This window comes from Tripterygium wilfordii, chromosome 21 (genome assembly GCF_013401445.1).
Source record: "Tripterygium wilfordii isolate XIE 37 chromosome 21, ASM1340144v1, whole genome shotgun sequence".
Taxonomy (NCBI): Eukaryota; Viridiplantae; Streptophyta; class Magnoliopsida; order Celastrales; family Celastraceae; genus Tripterygium; species Tripterygium wilfordii.
Window position 1 is genome coordinate 15,556,390 of NC_052252.1, and position 20,684 is coordinate 15,577,073.

The 20,684-nt window shown below is 35.9% G+C and overlaps 4 protein-coding genes across 16 annotated transcripts; 3 read left to right on the plus strand and 1 right to left on the minus strand.

Moving 5' to 3' along the window:
- Positions 1-1,513: 1,513 nt before the first annotated feature.
- LOC119987870 lies at positions 1,514-3,147 on the plus strand. Of its 2 annotated transcripts, none has more exons than XM_038832775.1 (3): positions 1,514-1,830; positions 2,180-2,457; positions 2,899-3,147. In XM_038832775.1, exons 1-3 carry the CDS (start codon positions 1,636-1,638, stop codon positions 2,933-2,935), a joined length of 510 nt encoding a protein of 169 aa, XP_038688703.1. In that variant the 5' UTR covers positions 1,514-1,635; the 3' UTR covers positions 2,936-3,147. The 2 variants fall into 2 exon arrangements, with proteins under 2 accessions (XP_038688703.1, XP_038688702.1); XM_038832774.1 differs by having other exon boundaries at positions 1,547-1,830; positions 2,177-2,457.
- A 2,570-nt stretch (positions 3,148-5,717) lies between these two features.
- LOC119989533 lies at positions 5,718-7,109 on the plus strand. Its single transcript, XM_038835134.1, has 3 exons — positions 5,718-5,901; positions 6,002-6,282; positions 6,837-7,109. Exons 1-3 carry the CDS (start codon positions 5,863-5,865, stop codon positions 6,928-6,930), a joined length of 414 nt encoding a protein of 137 aa, XP_038691062.1. The 5' UTR covers positions 5,718-5,862; the 3' UTR covers positions 6,931-7,109.
- Positions 6,414-18,485, minus strand: LOC119989531. 11 transcript variants are annotated; one of them, XM_038835129.1, is made up of 8 exons: positions 18,124-18,308; positions 17,823-17,879; positions 17,565-17,621; positions 14,640-14,696; positions 14,009-14,088; positions 13,715-13,933; positions 10,680-10,803; positions 7,810-8,634 (listed from the first exon to the last, which is right to left on the minus strand). In XM_038835129.1, exons 1-7 carry the CDS (start codon positions 18,194-18,196, stop codon positions 10,705-10,707), a joined length of 642 nt encoding a protein of 213 aa, XP_038691057.1. In that variant the 5' UTR covers positions 18,197-18,308; the 3' UTR covers positions 7,810-8,634; positions 10,680-10,704. The 11 variants fall into 11 exon arrangements, 8 of the variants coding, with proteins under 8 accessions (XP_038691060.1, XP_038691057.1, XP_038691058.1 ...); XM_038835132.1 differs by lacking the exons at positions 7,810-8,634; positions 10,680-10,803 and adding an exon at positions 6,414-7,798; XM_038835130.1 differs by lacking the exons at positions 7,810-8,634; positions 10,680-10,803 and adding an exon at positions 11,960-13,540.
- A 533-nt stretch (positions 18,486-19,018) lies between these two features.
- On the plus strand, positions 19,019-20,630 carry LOC119990100. 2 transcript variants are annotated; one of them, XM_038835938.1, is made up of 3 exons: positions 19,019-19,364; positions 19,703-19,909; positions 20,374-20,630. In XM_038835938.1, the coding sequence occupies exons 1-3, from the start codon at positions 19,295-19,297 to the stop codon at positions 20,415-20,417; spliced, it is 321 nt and encodes a 106-aa protein (XP_038691866.1). In that variant the 5' UTR covers positions 19,019-19,294; the 3' UTR covers positions 20,418-20,630. The 2 variants fall into 2 exon arrangements, with proteins under 2 accessions (XP_038691866.1, XP_038691865.1); XM_038835937.1 differs by lacking the exon at positions 20,374-20,630 and having other exon boundaries at positions 19,023-19,364; positions 19,703-20,363.
- The last annotated feature ends 54 nt before the right edge of the window (positions 20,631-20,684 follow it).

The window sequence follows — 20,684 nt, forward strand, 5'->3', positions numbered from 1 at the left end:
TCATTCCTGGATCAAGCACATATTGAACAACAAACTAAGGTGCTTTCTGAGAAGAAGTTGATGCACATACTGACATACAATCTCTCGGGCTGCCCTGGTGAAACTATTATGGTGGAACGAGTTTTGTTATTCAAGTTACTTACTGACATAATTTGAAGCCCAACAAACCCATTATTCATTCCACAGCAGAGTTGGGAATTCTTGAGTTCATTACTGAGCTCATACCCTCTTATCCTGATTTAACAAGAAAGGCAGGTACGTACCTCAATCGGTCTATCTCCAACATCTTTCATTGTGTTTGCCTGGAAACCCTGCCAAAAAGACTGTTAGTAGGCCTTGTAAGCCTCTTCTGTTCTATAGTAGCCATGATTGCAGCATTTGCTGCCAACTTTTTGTTATTGTGTTTGGACAACAAGTGACATGGATTGCTGTTCCAGGTGCTCTGTTTTCTTTTATCCCTGCAACCCTCTTCGCCTTGTTATAATTCCCACTTCTTGCTGATACAATCAATTCTACATAAGGTGCCAGCATTTTCACCCGGAAAACTGGAAAAGTGATAGGAACTGATTTTGAGTTGTTTTGAAGTGGATTTGGGTTAATTTGGAGTTGATTTAAGAAAAATAGAAAGTTGGAGTTAATTACCCTTTTTATCCGTTAGTATAAATCATTTTTGAGGGTGTGACTGTAGAATTGGAAAATTTGTAAACATTATCCGTTTTCGATGAAATTTGACTGGCTGAAGCGAAACGGCGTTTTGAACCGAACCAGGGCTATACAAAGCGGTTCTTCTGAATACAGCTAGAACAGCCCTGGCCCCACTCTAGTTTTGCAAAATTTCTTCGTTTAAGGCCTCAAATAAAGTGTTTTCTGTTTTAAGGGTGTTTTTGTAACTTTTTATATTTTGGTGTTTTACTTTATATTAAGGATGTAGTCGGCCCTAGAGGTCATTATATCTTATCCTATCAAATATATGAAAACCCTAGAGAGTTTCTCTCAATTTCTTGTGGATTCCAGTGTGTTCTTACATCAAACGTTGGTTTGATTAATGATTTCCTTTTTCCTTTGTTGATCTGCCTGCATTAAAAAGTACTGAGAATTGTACTAGCATAAACTAATTTTTTTCCCAATTTTTTAACAAATTTGTAGATTAATTCAAACAATAATGATTTAGATCTGGACAGTGTTTTCTATATAGAAAAAATAAAATAAAATAAAATAAACATGCCCCTCTGGTGCTGCTATGCACTAGTGGTTTGAAGAGTCATTAGATATTCTATTTTTATTATTTTTTGTCATCATCGTTATGATTCATACCTGCTAACCAGAAGAGTACAAAATCATGTGTAAACCCGAGGTGGAGTCCACGACGCCTGCATTATCTATCTTGCTGTAAATCGCGCGCCCCAAACGAGTATCGAACGATACATCAATACCAACGACTTGTGAGCGCGACTTATACATGTCATCTTTTTCTTTACTTCCCAAAAGATCAACGTCACATGCTGATTGCCTTTGTGCCTGACGTCGGTCTTTATATATCCAACATCTTTACTTCATTAATTCGCAGAGCATATCCTCACCTTCGCAAGAAAGGGTAACAGAAACCACCAAAAGAGGATTAGGAAGAAAAAAAAAATGTATCTTTCTTTATGGGTATTCCTTTGGTTGGCAGGTGCAAGTACCAAAACATCTGATAGAGGAAGACGAGGAGGAGGAGGAGGCAACGACAATAAAGAACAGAGGACTCTGCAGCTTCCATGCCAAGAAACTACTCCACAATTTGTAAGCAGAAGAAGTCCCCAAATAAGAACATCGAGAAGGAGAAATCAGGTATTTTGACAGACCTTTATCAATGATGTTCGTGATAGAATTACACCCTTTTTGGGTTCTGAAAAGAGAATCCAAGTAGTAGTCATTAACTGTTTGAAGAAATGCATTACTAAGGATTATACTTAACTCATGACAAGCTTAACACGAAAATGATATAACACAATGAGTCAATGACATGACACGAGAGACATAGACTATATGTTGTAGGTTTCCAATGGTTCTGCGTACTATGTTGTTGCTTTTCATTGCAAGTAATATTGGTAGGTAGTGTTTATTAGAGCAGAAATGCAGTAATTATTTTTATTAGCCAAATATTTTCTGTTGTTTAAAGTTGCTATTTGGGCAGAAGAAAAGATTGCATGGGAAAATAAAGGCCGGTATTACTAGGCTAAGAGCGGAGATGGCAGAAATAAGTGAGGAACAGAAGTGCATAAAAGAGGGGCAGAGACAAGTAAGGAAAAAATATGAAGAGATTGAAGCAGAGCGCAAGCAACTGTGGAAAGAAACAGAGTTGATAGCGACCCAGAGTGCGGGAATCCAATTGAAACTAGATATCATGTTCAAATTAGTAAAAGCAAGAGCTCAAAATGACACTGCTTTGGTTGCTGAACTCACTCATTCTCTTCGGTCGGTTTGATTTCCCTCTCGAATTAATCACTTATTGGTTTATATATGTGTGTGCATGTATGTATATAATGTCTGCATGATCAACATTAATATAAGGTCTTGAACTACAAAACATAGAAAAGGAACATAAGGTTACTCTACCGTCACTGCATATACAGCATATATAGAATTAATAAAGATTCAGCCTCAAAAGCATGAGCTTTGAGAGTGAGAATTTGAATTAGTTAAAAAAAACAATTGAAAAGAAAAAGAAGATGAAGAAGAAAAGCAAACAGTAGAAATAGAGAAGAAAATAAAGAGCATTGAAAAGAAGATATTGAAAATAATAAGAAATGAAAAACGAAAAGAAAAGAAAAGCATGAAGATCTAAATAAGGTTTATTGTTAAAAATATCAGCTATTACACAAATTAACAGCCTTTTTGTTTCTTTTGTGTTGCCAGTGATTTAGTGGCTAAGCAGAATTTCCAAATCCAATGACGAATTCTGCTTGTGTTGGCTTGTATCTGTTTAAAAGGAACAGAGAGCATACGCGTGGCATCAAGTGAGATTGAAATGAAGAGAACTCTGTTCTATCCAAAATATATTGTGTTTATTTCTCTTTTAATTGTGAGTCCATATTTAAAGAAGCTTGAGACTGTAATTATCTCTGTTTTACTATAAGAGCAAAAGTACACTTCAAGGTTAGGTTTGGTAAGTGTAGTGACAAAAAATCATCTAGGGCTTTTCGGTCGAGCACACCTTGACTCAACTCGGTTAGTCTCGACACTAGGCCCCAAAGGCTCACTTATCCACATATCCAAACATTACTCATGGACTAAGCCCACAACGTAACGCAGGCATGTCAACTCAAAATCTCAATTAAATCTTCAGTCATTATAGCATACGCGCATAATCGCTTTGCCCAATGCATTAAGTCTCAGACATTTCACTATTTTATCCACCAAGTCATATCAAGTATTGTCTAGTCAATCCTCTCCTCTCCTCCATCACCCGACAAATCACCAAAGAAAGTGCCTGCCTGACCAATTACCTTATTCCAAGCGGTCCTTGGGATCACCATTGGGACACGTCTCCATACTGACACAACCGTCGTTTTAAGATTACCTCCAAACCTATTGACAATGGAATTAAGAATGACTAGATAAAACCTATTGATAATGAATTTTGTTGAAAAGAGCTTTGTGCGATTATTTCGAAAATGTAATTTTTTTTTATAAATCTAATATGTATTTTGAGAATTAAAACCTTTTGAAATTTTGTTTAAGAAAGAGAAAGGTTTTAAAAAAATGATGTCACCATCATATTTGAACGTGTAGTTTTAAACAAATGAGGGTATTTTGTCCAAAAAAATCATATTTCAAATTTGCCTTATCGCATGTTGAGTCAACATGCCACATAGATTTTGGCTACTTTGGGCTAGTGTTTTAAAATACCGGTTCAGCCGGCCGGTTCAACTGGTTGAACCGGAAACCGGAGGGGTCACCGGTATGATTTAATAAAATATCAGTAAAATACCGGTTTGGTCAAATACCGGTTCAACCGGCTGATTTTCAGTATAAATACCGGTTCTCCGGTTTGAAAAATTCAAAATTGAGAATTTTTTGATAAAAAAAAATAAAAATGTATAAAAAAATAAGTAATTTTCTTTAAAAAGAGTAAAAGTTGAACCTAATTGAGATTTAAATGATTATGTTAGACTTGAACTTTTATAATTTATATAGTTATCTTGTATTTTTTATAAAAATGTTTGTTAATTGAAAATTACATTTGGTAATATTATATTTAATTTGAGATTGAGAGTGTTATTATGTGGTTATTATTTATTTGGATGCATTTTAATTTATAGTATTTTTCTAATTTTTCTAGTATTTTTACAGGTTTTTTATAATTTTTTATTAATTATTAAAAATTTAATTAATCAAATAAAACCGGTCAACCGGTCAAACCGGTTAAACCGGTTTTCGGTGGCCAACCAGCACGATCCGAAATCCGGTTTTTAAAACATTGCTTTGGGCTACCAATATTTTGGTTATCTGGCACTAATGTAAGATTTATTCTATTAAGGACAAATTATTTGAAATAATTTTTTTATTGACCATACTACCCTCAACCATTGTTTTACTTCTATCAACAATTAAATATTTTTCTAACATCAGTATGATTAGATAGTCATAACTTATTCGTTTGAGCTCGACTGAGACAATTTTTGTGACATTGAAAAGAGGACTGAAAAAACCCATAAAATTATACGTAATATCAATTTGAAGATTCGAACATTCTAAAGATCAAATCGAGGCTCAAAGTTTGTGTATCGGAGTCGTATTTTTGATATCAGTGTGTTCGGACCACCATAACTCACTTGTTTCATCTCCGATTGTGATGATTTTTGTGGCGTTGGAAAGAAGATTGAAAAACTCATATAATTGTTTCTAATATTTTTTAAAGATTCGAACATTTTAATGGTAAAATATTGGCTCAAAGTTACTATAGTGTTTCTGATGCCAAAGTGTTTGTTGTCTATTAGTATAGATAACTCAAATTTATATGTGCAAATTTTTTTCATATCATAATATACCTATTAGTGATCATGTTTGAAAAGGTTTTTCATGCGTGGTTTATAATATACATATATATATATTTTCTAAATTGGTTGTGTATTTTGAGAGATAAATCTTACTAAAGTTTTGTTTAAGAAAACGAAAAAGCCAAAACTGATGATGTCATGTTGGAGAAAATGTTAGAGAATAAATAAGAAGGCTCATGGTTAACCCTTTCTAATTTTGTAACAGTATATGGACATATAGGTCATTTATAGATCTGTATCCTTATTCTTAAATTTTTTTATGGTTGTCCTTATTGAATAAGTTTTCTTAATTTTATACTTATTGATAATTGCTCCTAATATAATTCATTAAATTTATAGGTGGGAAATTTCCGTGCATGTAGACCTGATGGCCGAGTTTAGATTCATATAGAAGGAATGTCCGAAATTTAAATTTGTATTGAAAATTTAATTAGGCATTTAAATTTAAAAAAAAAATCGTATTGAACAAACAACAACAAAATTTGATATCGCGCGAGAAAAGACGTGCAACAACTCAACTGACATTTAATTAGGCGTCCATCGCGCGAGAGCGATTCGAGTTCGCTCCATGCCTCCATTTACAACAAATTGAGGCAACCACGCCCGCCCACTTTGTCATTAACTACTATTATCAGTTTGGAAGCATTAAAGCAAATGGTTGCTTCTCGTGCGTTCTCTTTACGAAAATCCAAACGGATCCGTAAGATACGGAATATCTGACGTCATAGTCTAAAGTCTATATATAATAAGCTAAGAGCGCATTGTTTCATCAATTCAATTTAATTTAGCAGAAGCCTCTCGCAAGAGGAAGTGAGGAACCATGAATCGTCATATCTGGTTGACACGGCGTTCAAGAATCTTACGAGTCTTAATTTTTGTTTTTTCAATTGTATGATTTGTGATTTACATTGGAGTGCTAGATTTTGGCCCTGACTTTCCAATTTTTTGGTTTTTTGCAGAATAGGAAATTGGAGGTGAAGATTAGGGCAGGGATTAAGCGATTGAGGCAAGAGATGGCAGAGATCAGTGAGGAACAGAAATGCATTAGGGAGGGGAAGAGAGAAGTGAGAGAGAAGTTTGGCAAGATCAAAGCAGACCGCGAGCAATTTCGGAAGGAAACAATATCAACACAAATGCAGAACGCTGCCATACAAGTGTGTATAGGTCTTATGTTTGGCATCGTGAAAGCGAGAGCTCAAAACAACTATGATTTGGCTGCTCAACTCACTCAATCCCTCCGGTTACTTTCATTTCCCTCTCCTCTTAGACTATTAGTTTATTCGTATGTTATGTGTAAATGTGTGCCTGACCAAAAATGAAACTATTGTTTCTGCTATTAAAGAAACAATAGGTTTAGGGGTTTAGTTCTCGTATATATGAGTTAGTGACCAACACAAAACAAAGATAAGGTAACTGTATATAACGCGTGCGTAAACAGCATATAGAAAATTGAAAAGATTCATCCTTTACCATATGACTGATAAAGAAAAGAGAGAAGATCATTGTAAATTTTTAATGATATTCCCTGACTTCCTTGCCGTATGTTTAAACATGAAGCAAGCCTTATAAGTTGGCAGGAGAAATGTGTGATATGTATTAAGGATTCAGATCGTAATAGCACTTTATAATTATATAGCAAGTTACGGTGATACATTGTGCTGATGGCCATTTGTAAAGGTTTCTAAGGATAATGAAGATACATTATGGTTCTCATAGTATTGAATCAGGCCACTTATTGTTAATGTCTCTTATCACACAATTAACACTTTTTTTTTGTTTCTCTTGTGTTTCCAGTGATTTGATGGCTAATCAGAATGACCAAAATGCATTGAAGAATTCTGCTGCAAAAAAACTGGGTGTTACAAGGAGGACCAACTATATTAACTGAAAATCAAATCTAAAAGCCAGTACTGTCAATCTTCTGCTTTCTTTCCTTCGTTGTCTTCTTCCGCTTGTCGATAAGTCGTTGTGTTGCCTATGTGACATGTAGTATGCGTATCTACATGGGTGTCTTTGTAGCTTGATGTGTTAAAAAGTTATGATTTAATAAGTTCACTTCTCTTTCAAGTGTTTCCATATACTTCTTCACATTCTTTTTTTTTTTTGTCCCGATGAGCTTTTCTTTCTTCTAACTGTACATATTGTTCCAGTTTGTTTCTCTATCTCACAACTTTGAGATTTATTCTCCATGCCAGTCTCATTGTTTTTAAGGCCACTAGCATATGATAAAACAAACTGACTATGTCTTGATTGGAATTAATAAGCTAAGCATGACCTATTGGTTTTTTTTATTCTATTGCTAAGTATTGACTTTGAATTCATCTTGCTTGGATTTAATGATAAAATGTGTATATATTTGGTGGTGACTTCTTTCATATTACTCGTTGGGATCGAATATTCTGGTGGAACTTCGCCATGGCTTCTTGGTGTGTGTTTGTTTAGGATTTGGGAAGTTCCATGTTGGCCTGAGTGGATGTCAACTAAATCTATACCTATTCTACCATCTGGTTGCATCAGAGAATGCATAGGTTGATAAGTTGATTCCACATGATGGCTCACAGAATTTGACTATTATGAACAAAAATGCATTGTGTTCGGCCAAGTCAGAACTAACATAGTAACATCTTAATGACTTTTCTTTCTTCTGATGTTGTTGAAGTGAACTTTGTTAATGCACTGCAGTGATTTTTGACTTGATCTGAATCTCAGACAATGTAATTTGCAAAAACAAAAGCACCCGGATGCAAATCCTGAAACTAATAATCAGCAAAACATCTACAATTAAAGATACAAACTTTTGTACTTTTTTTCTCTAAAGAATTCAAAGATAGGAAGTTTTGATTAAGAGAAAAACTTGAATGGATCGATGAAAAGAGCAGCCGAGGTTGGACTGATGCAGAGAATCTATGTCTTTGATTATAAAAGAAAGACAATGAAAGAAAACAGCAAAGCAGAAAGAAAAACCAAGGCAAATTTCAGCCCAAGTGTGTCTCTCTCGCGACTTCAGCCCGCTAAGTCAACGCTACACCCGCCAATGGTTTCGTTGAATTGGGTTGCCGGAACTGATGCTGGTTCGAGCGAGGAATTGATAGGCTGCCAATGCTACAGAAACTGGTGGAGCCCTGAATCCAAAGTTTCGACACACTTGTGAGTCGGAGCTCTGTTCCATTCGCACTGCTTCAAATTTCCAGAATCCTATAAGTGAGCCTAGCTGTGGACCTGGGCCTGATCTAGAAAATAAGTTCTTGGGCGTACCTGGAATTAGGCCCAGGCGGTTTTCGGCCCCTTAACAAAACAAATAGTCAAATATATGCACATAATTTTTTTTGCCTACGGTTAGAATATCTATTTTGGAGGATCGGGGACAGGCGCGGTACAAAAAAGATCCTGGCTATCGTCCTGTATTATTTTTGAATCGTTGGATTCATCCAACGGTCCACCTCTCTGTCATATTCTCTCTCCCATTAAACCTTGTTGGAGTTTGTGCAAAAAGCCTTACTTTCTCTCTCCATCTTACTCAACACTCAACAATTTAACACTATTCATCATTTTCTTAAGCTCTTCAATCCTCGCTCTCCACATCTTACTTAGCATTACGCATTAGGGGTGTTCGCGGTCGGTTTCGGTCGGTTTTTGACGACATTGAGGGTGAAACCGACACGGTCGGTTTTTGCATAAGATGCAACCAAAAACCGACCAATGATAAATTTGATATTAGTAAAACCGACCAATCGATTTAGGTCGGTTTTCGGTCGGTTTTCGGTTTTTGTATGACCATAAAAAATAAAATTGGAGTATTCTTTCTCCATGCTTATATGTACACACAGTTCCAAATAGCTAAATTTATGACATGTACACAAATTGATTCCATAATGTCAAATGCATAACAAATACGCAATAGCTAAATGGTAAATAGTGACTCTATCACATTAAATTAAACAAACATGATTAATTAATCCATATATGATATCTGACATAATCACATAATACCTGACCATCAAAGAAAAATCCAATAAAAATAAAAATAAAAATTTTACAGAGTTTCATACATATAGTTAAACATTTAAAATAATCAACAAAAACACCAAAACCACCATGTTCTCATGAGACTTCTTGCTTGGCAGTAGCAGGGGCACAGCAGCAGGGGCACTTCTGAAGTACTCTGGTTTGAAGTTTGAACACATGAAATTACACATAAGTTTTAATACTTCAACAATAGTAATAAAAATCAAGTTAGCTTAAATTCACATACACTTGATCATATCTCTTCAAGATCCTCGCATTCCTCGACAACATTTTCTCCCATGTTTAATGCCTGAACTTTTTCATGAATCTCTGCAATAAACAATCATAAATCATATATAAGGCCATAAGCTACATAGAAAAATAAAATAAAATGGAGCATTTTATAATTTAAATTACCACCTTCAAGCTTTTCGTACAACAAAATACATTCCCTTGAAATTGTGAGACGACTTGGGATGTTTTTCCATTTAGGACAAATTTCGGCCAAAAATTCTCGAAACCCCTCCCCCTGGACAAATCTAAAAGGCAACTCATCCTTTACAATCATGCGAGCTAAGGCTTTCTTAGCTCTTACAGGATTAAATTGTGTAAGTGAGGACAATGTCTCACCTGGCTTTAGAGGCTCGAAGTTCAATGTAGTCTGACCCTTCTCCAACTCAATCTCTTTTTCTCTAAAAGGGTTTTCTGAAGATAAGCAAACATTGACTAAATGATTCCCCAAAGATGTGGTACCATTTTGTTTAGGATCAGCTGCATAACTCTTACTACAAAAGTCACATGTTGCCCTACGTTTACCATTTGCAGTTGTAACCTCAGTAAAAAAATCCCAAACCCAAGATCTTTTCCTAGAAGTTTCAATTTTTGTAGGTTCACTAACCTTTCTTGCAGTACCAGGATCTGCTTCTTGTTGCTTATTGATAATATTGCCCTCCGTTGGATTTGGTGGATCGTTACCCATCTTTCAAAGCAAGCTGATTTGCAAATGCCAAATAAAATTCACTAACAGGGTCTGTCAAATGCAATAGCAAATCAAGTTATAATAGTAACAACTAACAAGAATTAACAAGAGAAAAGCGGGCTTGCTCAATACTAACCTCTCAATATCAGTCGCGAGCGCCGAGAAGGGCATCAAGGTCCAACCAACGCACTAGGAAACCAATGGAGTGTTGCGGCCATCAAGAAGACAAGAACAATAAGACAAATGAAGTTAAAACCCTAGCAAAAAACGAAAGGACAAAGGTAGTCGTCATTTTCAATTACAAATGGGCCTGGCTATTGGGTAGTAGTCACTAGTTTAACTGTTTAAGTGTTTCTTTAATGGGCCTACCTAAACAAATGGACAATACAATAGAATAATTAATGATATCTTTGACTTTGAGGAGTATTATATATATATATGTGTGTGTGTAATTTTAACTTTTAAGAAGAAAGTTCGGTCGGTTTCGGTTAACCGAAATATGTTTTTAAAATTATGAATACCGACTGTTTAAAATATTGAGTTTGTATACACCGACCGAACTGACCGAACATCAAAAAACTTTTATAACAAAGCCGACCAATCGGTCGGGGCGGTCGGTCGGGGCGGTTTATGCGGTCTTTTTGAACACCCCTACTATGCATCATTTCCACAAGCACTTCAAGCTTCTGTGCCACATCCACGGTGTCCAAAACCCTGCCTTGTACACCAAAGTCGCTCCGCACCACTATCCTCTTCCCACATCTTGGCTTCACGATGCTGCCACAAGAAAACGTCCAGCAGGTTGAGATCCACATCTTGGCTTTTCGTTACTTCTATCTCTTATATGGGGGTTTTGGTTTGAATTGGGGTTGAGAAATTTACGGATTTATTGTTGAATCCAGACAAGGCTACAAATGTGTAAATAATCTAGAGACATTAGAGATTGAGAAGCTTTTTTGCTTGGTTTTTCATTACTTTGATAGAGAAATCAAAAGTTAGACTTTGGACTCTCCTGATCTACGATCACCCTCAGCTAGTAAAGAAAAATTCTCTTTTAGAAGACATTCCTAAGGAAGCTTGGTTTCTCCTAGTTGTCAAGAACCAACAACACAGTAATGAAGAGAAGCTACAACTAGAAAGAAGCAAATCTACGCCCAACCTCCATTAGCCTAGCTCCATCCACTTTTAGAATAAAAAATTAACGGCGGGACTATATGGACCCCTTTTTTTACTTTCTTCACCCTTATAATGTATAGGGCATAGCTTTGTATGTAATCATGACACAGACCTCACGGCTCACACCTTTTTTTCTCTCTCACCTTTTATCTCATCTCTAACTCAACATTTTTTCTCTCTCACCTAATCTCTTCCCTAACTCTCTCTCACCTCATCTCTTCGACTTTAATATTTCTTTCTATCATATCGTACTATTACCTCCTCCTCAGTCCTCACCTTCCTCTTCCTTGGACCTCGATCGAACAGAGCTAATAGTATGAGTTTACTGTGGCAACAAACAATGTTGAGCAGGAGTGTCGGTGGCGACACTGCGGGCGTCGGCCGACGAAGTACACGATTGGGTAAGTCTCTGGATCTGGAGGTGGAGAGTGGGCACTGGATAAAGCTTTTGGGTTTGGGTTTGGGTTTTGGGTATGAAGGTGGATCAATGGTTTTAAATTAACTCGGGTGGTTCACTAGTCTTCAAGCTAGAAAGTAAATATCACACTTGCAAGAGGAGTAGTGATAAAACTACTAAGACTATAAGAGTGAAGTTCGGTGTTTGATTCAGTCATTCAAGACATTAGAGACTTTATGTAGAGTGACGAATAATTGATAATTTAGCCCCCCTCCCAATCTGGATATTTAGTGGTCATTTGTTGTTAGGAGAATGAATAACGCAAGGGGTGACCCCCTTCTCGTACTCTTGAATTGGTTAAATATTTAGGACAAATCCAAAGGCAAAAGGTTGAGCAATAAGGATGCAGTCTATAGCAAAATGTCAAAAGCCTAGCTCTACGTTGTATTTTTTGGGAAACGAGGTTAAAAAGACAGCACTTTGCTAACCTTGTCACTTCTCTAAAAAACAAGAACACTAAGCTTGCTTGATAAAATCTATGTATGGATTTAATAATTTATACGATAATAATGTATATGAATTAGGTTTTTAGATAATTGTGGTATTTCCAGTTATATATATATATTAAACAATTAATAATTCCCTCTCTCTTGATCTTTCTCTCTCTTAATCACCGTCACTAGTCTTGTCTGTCTCCCTCATTATTACCTTTATATTTGTCACTAACACACGTAGATAAGACAATCAAACATCAACACGGCTCCAATACTCAGAATTGTCTAATCAATGGGGGTCTAAATAGCAAAAACGGGGGTCTAAATAGCAGCACCCAAAATTAATCAGGTATAGAGAATAGAGAGAGAGAAAGCAAGGCTACTTGCACAAGCTCCAACAAGTCAACAAATACTAGTTTAATGTAAGAGAGAATATGGCAGAGAATTGGATCGTTGGATGGCGTTGGATTCATCCAACGGTTCAAACTTAATACATGACGACAGTCTGGTACTTTCTGTACCGAACATCCCTGATCACTTTTGGATGCTGAAAAATTAGAAAAAGAGAGCGCAAAAAGAGTCCAACACCTTACCCATCATCACTCATCTTATTGATTGCTTGGCGATTCATACGATGTTCACTATCAACGACTGATCTGATGATTCTTTTAAATTGTGAATTCTATAGCTGATGTTAAGATTATTATTTCCAAATCATAATGTTTTGACAAAGAATTAGATATGTACATATATACTTAATTCTTCTCAGAGGAAGTTCTCTCTCCCTTCCTCCTCTTGTTTCTCTCGAATTTTAATCTGAAATATTGATCAATTTAACTGCGATAGAGATTCTTAACAGATTATTGAAGAATCAGTCATGTCAGTGAGGACACAAAACAGGGTACGACGCCATTGTATGACAAACAAAAGGAGGCTCGAGGTCCGTACCGTTAGATCTCGTATTTTAATAAGCTAATTACATTCAGATTTCTTTTTTAATCCTCCCTTTTTGCAACTTCTCATTTGTTCTCCAAATCCTCCTAAACCAAATGAAGGCTACATTAGAGAAGTTGAGGGCAAAGGTTTCAAAGAAGAGAGCAGAAACAAAACCCGTGAAGAAGAGGCTAAACAAAACGGAAGCCTAAGTGGAAGAGATTGAATCAGAACCATTTCATATATATATATATATATATATATATATATATATATATATATATATATATGTCCCTCATAGTTGTCTCTATTCATGGTTCTTATCGTTATCGATCTTCTCACACAGAGCTTCAACTTGAAATTTCAAGGCTCTGTTCTGATGTTCCAAATTGACTATTCTTTCCAAAAGTTGTTTCTCCTCTTCCATCTAAGGATTCCAGACGACATTTCTACGCAGTCTATCTCTCTCTTGTCTAAGCATTAAAAGCTGGCTACCCTCATGACTTTTCAGCAGCTGTGAGAAAATTAACTCAACATTTACACTTGGAATGCAAAGATGGAACTCAATGAGCATTCAATGATGAGTACTCAAATAGGAAAATCTTCTTTTACGGGGGAAATATGCGAAAACTACAAAACATGTACAGGACAAAGTAACCAGTGAAATAAAGGAAATGGAAAATCTTACTTGTTTACGTGAAAATGCGTCCACGAGAACTACTTGTTGATTTGCATCTCTCTTCAAACAACGTACTTGAGTCTTAAGTTTCTGGTTCCCAGCTGCTATTGCTTGCAGACTTTGATACGTCACATCGTTATCTGATCTCAACCGTCCGTTCTCCCCCTTTAAATATTTATTTTCGCTGCCAACCACTACTAAATCAGACTCCATCTTCTTTCTTTTAAGCTGCCAGAGGAAATACAAACAAGTGAAAAAAAAAGAAGAAAACATGAATGACTTAATTAAAAGACACAAATTTACCTTCTCTCGCTCGCTGTAAGCTTTGTCGGACAATCTTTTCTTTTCCCTTGTACTAGCAGCTAGGGTAAAATGTGCTACATCTGCGTGAAGTAAGCATGTCATATTGTCACAATTGTGTGAATCTTGGCTAAGAGACTCGATTTGACGAGGTCACCATTTTTTTGTCAAACTGTTTAGGATATGAAATGAACATTTTAAAGTTTTTTGATGCTTTCATAATTTTGCGTTTTTATGTTTTTCATTTCATTTAAGATTGTAGCCTAAGACTCATTAACTTTTGTTTTGAAGAAATTAGTCAAAATTTGATAATGTTTTTATTCTTCTTGTTTGGTAGATTCCTGTGTTTGTATTCTAGGTTAAACATAGGTTTGACCTTAATTGTTAGTTTTGACTACGTCAATGACGTACATGAGTCTTCTGTGGCCTAGGGTGAACTCTAAAAAAGGGCGTTCTCGGGAAAAATAAATAAATAAATATGCTATGTTACTTAAATGAGTTTGGGTTACTATAATGTGGTATTCTTTTAAAAATATGGGGCCCTAGGGATTCAGGGGCATGACCGGCGGCCCTTGTCGCCCCATCGTAGGGACGCCCCTGTGTCATTCTATGTATCTAGAGAAGTCTGAGGTAACTTGTTTAGGGGAGCTGAAACGCTTTTGTGATTCTTCAAAAATCGCTCGGATATTGCCTGCAAAACAAGAAGAAAGACAATAAGATACTGTAAGCCTTGCAATAAAACCTTCAACATGACTGTCCACTGATTTTCTATCAATGGGGTTGTGCAAGATGCAAAAACAAGCCATCTATAGGAATCGTGTCCATCTCCATTTCTTCACTAGATCTTCAAAGAGAAAGGCGGAAACAGAACTTCAAAAGGAAAGGCACCAGAATCGAACCGTAAAATAATCTAGGAAGAAAGATGAAGTGCGGTGTATTTGAGGGAAGATGTCTCGGTATCCTGTTTTTCTCCATTAGTCCTTATGAAGCATCCAAAGTTGGATGAACTTGAGTACCAGTACCTAACTCTCTCGGTTACAGATGTAGTAGACAGTGAGAGTAATGAGATAATTTGTGCTATATAATCACGGACTTAAAGGGAAGATTCGAGTGAAATCGCCCAAGCATATCCTAGTCATCGAGCGATAGATTCTTGTGCGACCTTGGGCGATGGAACAATGGAGCTGGAAGATGAATGATGATTCAATCTGTCAGCCAAATTGACTTATCTTTTGCAAGAAATAAATTTTTTTGTTGTTTCTTAGAAAAAGGTGTATTTTTCTAATGACAATCCAAGATTTTTGGGCACAACTGTGTTAATTGACAACTACTTTAGTACCTCATAATTATTGCACAAATTGGGCTTAACCCGCTTTTTGATAACTTTGATGGGAAACACAATAAACTATGCCCCTTGATGAGAAACGTATAAAACTAATGAGGATGGTTTATATGTGGTTGGATTTTGGGTACACCAAGGGTTGATAAGGAGTGTGTTATGGGCATTTGTTAAAGAATGACTATATATATATATATGCAAACACTCTCTCACCTAATACTTTGAACTTAAAATACATGTTTTTTTTTCATATTCCAATGCAGTATTTTAATTCATATCGAATGTCCTAAGGACACTAATTATCATTTTTCATAGTATATTAACGGCTAAACATGATGTATTTTGGTTTTCCTCCAATAAAAATATATGTGTGGGTATAAATAAATAGATCTTTCTGTTGTAATCCAAGTCAATACAAATGGACAAAATATATATAGCGACAAACCTATCAAATAATAATATGGCAAAGAAAGATAGACCCTTGGAGTAGCAGCAAGTGGGAATGAGTGAAGACAAGACAAACAAACAAAAGCAAATTAATGACAACCATGCAACTATCCCTTGCTTTTATGATGCTTTTGTTTTTTTTTTTTAGCCTTTGATGATGCTTTTTGTCAAAATCAGATGCCGGAAATGGAAAGATGTTAGATTTGGCTGTAGATTCATGGGGTGACTATGGTCAAAAGGGAATCCGATATTGGAATCTTAAGAGTGTGTTTAATTTGTTTTCTGTTTTTTATTTTCTAGTTTCATTTTTTATTTTCTAATCTTTGTTTTCTAAGTAAGAGAGAAAACATGTTTGGTTTAAAAAAGACGGAGAAGACGGAATGAAGAAAAAGAGAGTTGAGAGAGAAGTATCAAGAAGATAAAGTTTGAATGTATTCAAATACAAACGGATAGAAATGTAAAAGTCATATATATAGGGGCGGAGGGAGGCTGTAGTCCCCCCAACCCTCGCACCCCAATACTAAATATATATATACAGCATATATATATATATATATATTTGTATATATCTTTTATGTGTATTTTTTAATAAGTGTATATATATAATAATGAATGATACATAACAATAATAACGAATGATACAAAACCAGACAGGGACAACTAAAGGTCAAATCTTTTGACCTGTGTACAAGAATAAAACAATACTATTAAACAAGTAAAAGTGTTGTTGACTTGTGTTAAAAGACCAAGAACCTATTAGCCCACAAAGGGAAAGGCCCAAACAATACAACCCACAATGAGAGCCCGAACCCAATTGATCTGAGGCAAGAAGACGCAAAGAAGCCCTAGATGCTTCAGACCAATTTCGAAAGAGGATCCGATGTTGGAATCCTAATATATCTGGTCCTAATTAAGCTTGTTAGTACAAGTTGATGCACTATGTGAGAATATTAACAATAATAATGGCCATGGGACGCAAAAGCACTGGAACGGTAATTTTGGTAGTTGCTAATTTAGCATGAGATTAGTGGGAGGTTGATATGGTACCAGCACCGACAATTACATTTTGGAATCAAAATCCTCGCAGTTTATGTTTGGAAAAACATTCCTGACAATATAATTGTCTAAATTACGGCATATATATATATATATACATACAAAAATTCTCTTATGTGGACTAAAAGTGTGGACCAAGTTTGTGGACTTGTTTTTCAACCATAGATGTGGTGGGTCCCATAATAAATGTGTGGCCCCCACTTATGTTGTGGTTTATTACAACCATTGGATTTTGGTCTACAAACTTGGTCAACACTTTTTGGTCCACATAGGAGAATTCATATATATATATATATATGCGTATGTGTACAAGAGACTTCTCCTATAGAGAGAAAGTCTCATCTCAGCCATTAGATCTGACCAACGGCTGAGATTAAAGTTGATAAGAAAATCAAACACAAAATTTGACCCATTCGAGTTGTGCATGGGACGCCGGATTCCGACAACTATTTAGGTCGAAAATTGGTTGGGGAAGGTGTGCCTCGTCTAGATGAGTTGAATGGTAACGTTAGTGGTTGAAGGAGATGTCGAAGTTGGCCGGATTGACGAAGGGAAGAGGCAGCGGTGTCGCAACTTCAATCTCAATTTCTGACCAATTTCCGGCATGATTCAGGCTGTGGCTGATCGGTAAAGATTTGTGAGGATCGGGAGCTTCCTTTTCGTAGGTCCTAAACGGTGGCTATATATATATATCTCTCTCTAAATATAGTGTATTACCTTGATTTTGCCAAGGGAGATCCTTTTGCGATGCTGTAAGATCCAATCCGGTATTATCTGCAAGATTCATAAGGTTTAATTAGATCAAAACCATATATTGCCAATGTGTCGGATAATATTACATATTCTGGTTTTGTTAGGACTTCGATTTCAGGATCAAACACTAAGATCCGAATATTAATTGAGTCAACCACTGCATTTGCAACTTAAAAAACCCATATCTTAGAGCATATATCTTAAAAAAAATAAATATATTACCTTGATTTTGCCAAGTGAGATCCTTTTGCAATCCTGCTAAATCGAGTCCGCTATTATCTGCAAGATTGATAAGGTTTAATTAGATCAAAACCACAAACACTTAACATTCGAATACTAATTGAGTCAACCTCTGCATCTACAACCTACACAACCCAGATCAGATCTTACATATATGGAGACCATAACTCTACAATTCTTACCTATCTTTTCCTATTGACAGTTAATCTGAACTACCAAAAGTAGCATTAACTACTAACAGAATAAACTGCTTTTAACACAGAAACAGAAATAAAACACTTGCGCTGAATATCGACTAGAACATCATCCCCTTCAGTTTCTCTATAGAGATCTGACGATGAACCAGGGGACGCCATTAATTAACTGCAAAAGAAACTAATTAAGATCGACGGGGTTAAATGAGAATCGGAGATCTTAATCAGAAAAGAAAAACAGAGAGCACACACACACATATATAGAGAGAGAGAAACTAACAAGATATATATATTTCGCACGAGGTCGCGCGAATACTTGCGATTCCATGGACGATGGAGAGAGAGCTCGGTCGATCGTCTGCTCCAGGACGTCTCTCTCAAATTAGCTTTTTGAGTCAACTCAGAACTTTATACTCGTATATTATGTGGTGCGCATGCATGTACTGCTCTGTATTTTATTTTTCATCATTAACTTTTTAGTGTGAGTACTTAGCTATATATCTTGTTAAACTTTTGGGCCCATATGAGAAAATTAAGTGGTTGATATACCTGAAACCAGAATCTAATCGTTTAAACTTTTGGGCCCATATGAGATCTAAACAAATTAACGCAAGGGATATGGTTGGTTGTCATTGATTTGCCTGTGTATTGTCTTGACTCATCCCTAGAAATATTTGAGGATGTCATTGCATGGAGACTTGACGAAACCAATCATGAAAGAAATTAACGCAAGGTAATTATAGATGAACATTATTTGCACATCATTTTTTGTTAAGTACACCCCATTTACCCTTTGAAAACACACTAGATTGGAGTGTACTTAGTAAAAAATGATGTGCAAATAATGTTCATCGTAATTATAAAGTGGGTTAACCCCAGTTTATGAAATAATTATAAGGTACTAAAGTAGTTTTCAATTAACAAAGTTGTGCTCTAAAGTCATTAGAACAATATAAATCTTTTCTAAGAAACAAGAAAGTTTTTTTCTTTCTTTCAAAAGGCAAGTCAATTTGGCTGAGAGATTGAATCATCATTCATCTCCCAGCTTCATTGTTCAATCGTTCAATATCGCACAATCTGTCGCGCAATGATTAGGACATGATCGCCCAAAGATTAGACTTGATCGCGCGATGATAAGACATATGTACCTTTTAAGTTTGTGATTAGCGCAATTCTCTTATCACTCTCTGTCTATACCTCCATTTCCGAGTCTAAGCTTTGAATTATTGTTCTGGTACTCGAGGTAGTCCAAGAGGACTAATGGAGAAATACAGGATACCAAAATCCCCAGATTTGACTAGTAGACATCTTCCCTCAACTTTTGGTGATGGTAAGGACAACTTATTCTATCTTTTTCATACCTTTATTCATCAAATTCTCTGTATCATGATTGTGTTGTTTACTCAAACTAATAAAGATCTTACCAGATCTCTGCTTGTGTGTTGTCCGTATATCTTCCTAGATTATTCTACGGTTCGATTCTGGTGCCATTGCTTTTGAAGTTATGTTTCTGCCTTTCTCTTTGAAGATGTAGTGAAGAAATGGAGATAGACAAAGACTCCTATATATGGCTTGTTTTTGCATCTTGCACAATCATTGATAGAATAGCAGTCGACGGTCATGTTGAATGTTTTGTTGTATCTTATTGTTTTTCTTCTTGTTTTGCAGCCAATATTGGAGCCATTCTTGAAGAATCACAAATGCGTTTCAGCTTCCCTGAACAAGGTACCTTAGACTTAGGCTTACTTAATGCAGGAGTATCACAATTTACTCAGGCTGCTGGTACAAGCAGAGGAGTAAAAGTTTGGAAGATGGAGAATGAACGGTTGAGGTCAAAGATCGATGTGATGTATCAAAGTCTGCAAGCAATAGCAGGTGAGAACCAGATACTAAAGACTCAAGTACGTTGTTTGAAGAGAGAGATGAATCAACAAGTAGTTCTCATGGACGCATTCTCACATAAACAAGTAATAGGGTGTTTAGTTTAAGCATGTTCCATTTCCCTTTTCTAAAAATATGGAAAATGGTGTTTGGCTAATCAATTTCAATTTTCATTTTTCAGAAAAGGAAAACTCATTTTCTGGAAAATTTAGAAAACGTCAAAATAAGATACAACAATAAAAAACACACACACACACTACAGTCTGCAGGTTATACATTTACCATAACATCTACATCTTCTTGGATAGTCTCACCAAGAATTATATTGAAGAAATGAGTTCTCTTATATTTGAAGAACGATGGTTATTAATAACACTTTTTTCTCTCGCATTAGCTTTTCGTTTGGTTCTATCGTCGTTTTTTATTGTTGGATGTGCATTTGTTTTCATTTGCAACAGTGATTGATGAGAATTATAGTTACCTGGGGATCGAAGACACGTAAATGGCAGCAGAAGCAAAGGCAGGAGGTCATGATTTACAATTAGCTATTCCTTTGAATGAACAAAAAAGTCAATCATATTTGTTCTGACTTTGGTCGACACCCTCCTTAGGCCATTTTGATCGACACCCCCCTTGGGTCACTTCAATCTAGCGAATTGAAAATTCTTATGATATCTCATCTAAATATTTGATATGGTTTTTGTTCTTCGAAGTTTTTTGCTCGAAATATTTCATATGTTGTTGCGCATTACAGCCTAATTGAGTCTGA